The following is a 5,366-nucleotide window of genomic DNA, read 5'->3' on the forward strand; positions in this document are numbered from 1 at the left end:
ATCTGGGAGCCAGAGGGGAAACCCAGCAGGAGGGGCTGGGAGTGGGAGGGAAACCCGCAGGAGGGGCTGGGAGTGGGAGGGGAAGTGCAGCAGGAGGGGCTGGGAGCGGGAGGGGAAAGCAGTCAAAGCGCCTGGGAGTGGGAGGGGAAACCCAGCAGGAGCAGCTCGGAGTGGGAGCGAAGCCTGCCTCAGCTGGTTTTGCTCCCCTCTCTGCTTGGCTCCAGCCACTGGAAGCCCTATTCTTGCAGGAATCTTCCTGCAACGGGCCTCTAGTAGATACATAAAGGAGAGAAAGTTTTTCCTTGTGATGAGAACTCTTAGAATTTCCTCTCTCAACAGCTTTCATGTAAACCATACAGCAGTGTTAATGGGAGGCATTATGTTGTTATAGGGGAACAGAATTTGTTACCCCAACGTGTACCTTTTTGGCATCAGTATTATTTTAGGCTTGTTAACTAAAACATAGGAGACATGGGAGAAGCTCTGAAAACCTAGTAGAAGCTCCCCTCCACAGGGGAATCTCTGTAAGGGTGCCTTCCTCCTGCAGCCCGAAGAGCTGGACCGCCTGATCTCTAGAAACTTAGTGCAGAAGATACGGGCAGGGCGGGGCAAGGAGGCTCTTAGGAAAGAGAAAGGATTCCAGGACACAGGCTGGGAGGGGCTTTATCAAGCAGATTGCTTGCTCTTTTGGGAAATGTGAGGGCCCTTGTGACAGATTACTTCATTGGTGTTGACCAGAAAATTCCAGACTGGCTGATTAGAATTGTGTTTTTGGAAGAGGTTGCAACCCCAACTACTCCTGGTATTAAATCTAAGTTTGGTGTCACAGGCTTCAGCACAAGTGATGCCATTTTGGTCCTGTGGTTTTCTCTTTAACAGCTGGGGTATCTTTTCATTTTTTTTTGATTGATTTCGTTTTATTTTGTTTTGGGTTTTGTTGCTCTATTTGCTACTTTTTAAAAAAATATATTTTATTGATTTTTTACAGAGAGGAAGGGAGAGAGATAGAGAGTTAGAAACAATGATGAGAGAGAAACATCGATCAGCTGCCTCCTGCACACCCCCCACGGGGAATGTGCCCGCAACCCAGGTACATGCCCTTGACCGGAATCGAACCTGGGACCCCTCAGTATGTAGGCCGACGCTCTATCCACTGAGCCAAACCGGTTTTGGCTATTTGCTACTTTTTATGGACATATGAATTTTAGACATTAAGCTAGGTTCAATCTCTCTCGAATAGTAACTTGAATTCACATTTTATTTTCAAGATTCAGGCATTCATACAGCTCGAGGACGATCTGAAAGAGGATGAGGAATCATTGAGGTAAGGAAGGGTCTGTGTACATGCGTGAAGGTTAGTGGACGTCACTCTGTGATGTAGGTTACCTAACATCACGCTAAGTACCATTTTCTTGAAGTTCTTGTGAAGGGACCAGCTATTTTGATCATTTCTTAAAAGGAAAAACCCTCTTTATGGGCATTATGATACCAGTCCTAAGTTCGTAAGGCCAAAGGTCAAAACGTCAGAGTTTGGAGTAAGGAAAGTTTATTGACCAAGAAAGCACCAACCTAGAAGATGGGATTTAATGGTACTTCAAATTCATCTTAAGAAAGTGCAGAATTTAGGCTTCTTTTATGTCAAGGGGTAGACAGGTGGGAGGGGCAGAAGTGATTCACAACTGCAGGCATAGGTGGGGAGAGGTTGTGCTTAGTCTATAGACCAGAAGTTCCTGCAGATCTTTGATAAACAATACATACTTTCCTTATCTCCTGGGAGAGGCAGTTTCTGGTAAGGGCCATTTTTGTAAAACTCAAGCCACAAGCAGAATTCCTCTAATGATTCGCGTGTCTGTATGCAAAAAGCTATTTGCCTGAAGGCCATGCGAACAAACCGCTTGAACAGATAAAGTCAGAGAGGCCCAGCACTTCCCTGTTATAGCTGCATCGGCAAAGGGACTGCAGCAGATTCAAATGAGCTTCTGACGAGTTTCTTTCTCTGCACGTTTATAGAAACAGCAATAAAATCAACAAAACAAAAGCTTCAGTTCCTGATGGAAACGGGCCCTCGATGGGGGAAATGCCCCAGAGTGAACTCATCTTCTATTTGTCAGCTTGCAAATTCCTGGACACGGCACTTTCTTTTCCACCTGACCAGATGCCCTTGTTTCAGACGTAAGTCCTATAGGACCTCGTGTCCTCTAAGAGATAGGAGGGCCTTTCCTGTACAGCATGTGAGAAGCCACAGTACACTTCCTGGTGCCAGTTGAGCCCGCTCAGCACCTGAGGTTCAGATTACTGACACAGTGGTTTTGTGAATTTGGCTCAGTCGTGTGTTATGGGTGTGTGTGTGTGTGTGTGTGTGTGTGTGTTTAGGTGCTTTTTGCTACTAAATGCTTATAAAACAGGAGTTACCCACTGGTGGTCCTCACTGCATTTGTGTAGATTTGTTTGTTGTCTTAGTTTTTCATTAAATAACTAGTGGCCCGGTGCACGGACTCGTGCACATTGAAAGGAAAGTAATTAGAAGAAATATTTTAATATCGTTATTCACCCTTTCTCTATAATAGAAGTGTCAACCAAATTCACGATCGACAATGACAGATGGAAACACACGTGCGATTGGCGCCAGCGAGAGCTGTATGTGTATCGTGTGTGCACAAGTCAACTAGCCTTTTATAGATAGAGAATAAACTTGCTTAATTAGGCCTGCTTTCTGATGTAGCTAAACTTTTCCCAGCCCAGTGAAGCATCCCAGCTTCTCTTTCAGGTAATTGTCAGCAACACAGCAGTAAATATCAACACTTACACAGGGAGAACAAAGGGTGAAATATTTAACTGCAGTGTTGGCTGCAACACCCCAGTGTGGGCTGTCGCTCTGGGGTGGTGGCAGGGCCTGTGTCCCACTTGGGGGAAGCTGAGTGTTGCTTTGTGGGTGCCAGGTCAGTGGTGCCATTTCTCTGTGTGTGTCACAGCAGCTCCTGCATTGAGCATCTGCCCCCCTGGTGTTCAGTGCGCATCATAGTGACTGGTCAGGCAGGTGGAGGGGCACTTAGCAGATTAGCCTTTTATACAGAGAGATTTGTGTATATAGATTGGGACATACCATCTCTAATTCACACTGCCCCTCTTGGCTCACATTTCCTGTGGGCTTCACACAGCTGCTCATCATTTAGTTTTATGCCAGACACCACTCCTCTCGTGCCATTCCACTAAGGAGGGTAATCATGTGGGAATGTTTGTAGTTAAACGTGTGCCCTTAAATGCTTGTTACCACATGGAAGAAGCTGATGTGAAAAGGTTACATGCTGTGTGATCCCAACTACATAACATCCTTTAACAGGCAAAACCAGGAAGAGAGTAGAAAGGTGAGAGGTGCCCGGGGTCGGGGAGGGGCAGAGCACGGGCTTCAGGCAGTGAAACTGCTGAGTGTGCTGTTGAGTAGGTGGTTTCATTGAGCAGAGTGATTGCTTTAGAAGAATGAAGCCACAGACCAGAGGTCATAGGTGAAAAGCACAGAAACTGTACTGCAAGCAGACACTTCCTCAAAACCTAAATTCTCAACTCCAAGCCTAGCTCTAGCAGGTGTGGCTCAGTGAATAGCGCATCAGCCTGCGGACTGAAGGGTCCCGGGTTCAATTCTGGTCAAGGGCACATGCCCAGTTGTGGACTCCATTTCCAGTGGGGGGTGTGCAGGAGGCAGAAGATGATCAATGATGCTCTCTCATCATTGATGTTTCTATCTCGCTCTCCCTCTCCCTTCCTCTCTGAAATCAATAAAAATATATTTATAAATAAATAAGTAAATTCTAAGCCTCAGACTCTGTCCCTCTGCGTCCAGAGGGGCCCCTGAGAAGAATGACCGCCGCCCTGTCTTGAGGCGTTAAACAGGCTGGAGAGCCCCTTTTCTCTCGTGGGACGTTAGCCCTGTACTCAGCTTCCACGCCGCGAGCACCTGCACTTTCCCTGTGTGGTCACCTGTGTCGGTGGGGTCACTGCTGACTGATCGTACAGCTCTCCCAGCTGTGCTGGCAGAGAAGCTGCATCTTACAGCCTCCCCGCTCCTCAGGTCAGGGCTGCTTTTGGCCTGACTTCTGGTCACTTTAATGCTCAGGCCAGTTACCCTGTCTGTCCTCGGGCTACGGCTGTCTTCGTTGCTTAGCCCAGATGTATTTCTATTTGCCTGCGGCATTTCTGTCCTCTGTACAATAAGATAAACACCCTGGCACCTTCAAGTCTCATTCCTTCCCATGGACCGTTTTCATTCCTATAGCTCCCTAAACCTGCCTACTTTACCCCTAAAACTGCTTTCACTGTAACAATGGCACGTGTCACTGTGTATTAGTCTACCAGTGGTTCTCAACCTTCCTAATGCTGCGACCCTTTAATCTACCGGGTACTCGGATGTGGGCGTATCTGCATGTGGGGGACCCGCCTGGAGACGATAGAGGAGCGGTGTCTCGGTTCCTAAGACCATCGAAAATATGTGTTTTCCAATGGTCTTAGGCGACCCCTGTGAAAGGGTCGTTCGACCCCCATAGGGGTCGTGACCCACAGGCTGAGAACCACTGCTCCAGACCCACGGGATGCCTAGCAGCAGCGAGAGGGAGCCCGTGGTGAACCATGACCCAGGGTAGTGATGATGCGTGTGGACCGCTCCGGTGGGGGATGTGATAGTGGGGAGGCCATGCCTGGGGGACAGGGGGTGCTTGGGAACTCTGTCCTTTCTGTTCAGCTTTGCTGTGAACCTAGAACTGTTCTTAAAAAGAAAGACTTTTTAAAAAGTGGGTGCTGGTGTACATGAATATGCAGAGCAGCCTATTCCTAACAGGCAAAGAAAGGAGACGGCCCCGCTGCCCATCGGTGCTGAGTGGAAAGTAACATGAGGCCTGTCGCGCAGCGGGTCATTCAGTGGTAAATACGAAGGGAGCACTGGCACCCGCCACCATGCAGGGGCCTCGACAGCATGTGTGAGGGAAAGAAGCCAGGCACACGGACCCGTGTTCTGTAATTCCATTGGTAGGAAATGCCCAGAGTAAGAAACTGCGAGATAGAAACTAGATGAGTGGTTGCCTAGATGGAAGGGGTGTAGGGGACTGAGGGGGCGTGAGCAGGAATTCTTTTCAGGTAATGAAAATAGTCTAAGATTGATTGTGGTGATGGATGTACAGTTCTGCACTATACTCGAAGCCATTGATCCGCACACTTTGCCCAGGTGAACTGTATGGCACGGATATTAGCTCAGTAACACTGTCGAAGGGGCTCTGAGCAGGTGCTCACCTTGCATTCTCCCCGCAGGTACAGGTGGGCGTTCGTTCCCGAAGTGGACACAGAGGGCCCCGCCCTCCAGGCAGAGCTGGAGGAGGGTC

At 48.5% G+C, this 5,366-nt stretch overlaps 1 protein-coding gene across 1 annotated transcript in view; it reads left to right on the forward strand.

Moving 5' to 3' along the window:
- The window catches only part of DOPEY2 (dopey family member 2), a 60,419-nt gene that overhangs the window by 54,150 nt on the left and 903 nt on the right, over nt 1–5,366 (forward strand). The window contains 3 exon segments of the mRNA XM_015570709.1: nt 1,269–1,324; nt 2,011–2,172; nt 5,296–5,363. Of these exon segments, the coding sequence (XP_015426195.1) occupies nt 1,269–1,324; nt 2,011–2,172; nt 5,296–5,363 (286 nt within the window).

The sequence above is a fragment of the Myotis davidii genome, unplaced genomic scaffold (genome assembly GCF_000327345.1).
Source record: "Myotis davidii unplaced genomic scaffold, ASM32734v1 scaffold227, whole genome shotgun sequence".
Classification (NCBI taxonomy): domain Eukaryota; kingdom Metazoa; phylum Chordata; class Mammalia; order Chiroptera; family Vespertilionidae; genus Myotis; species Myotis davidii.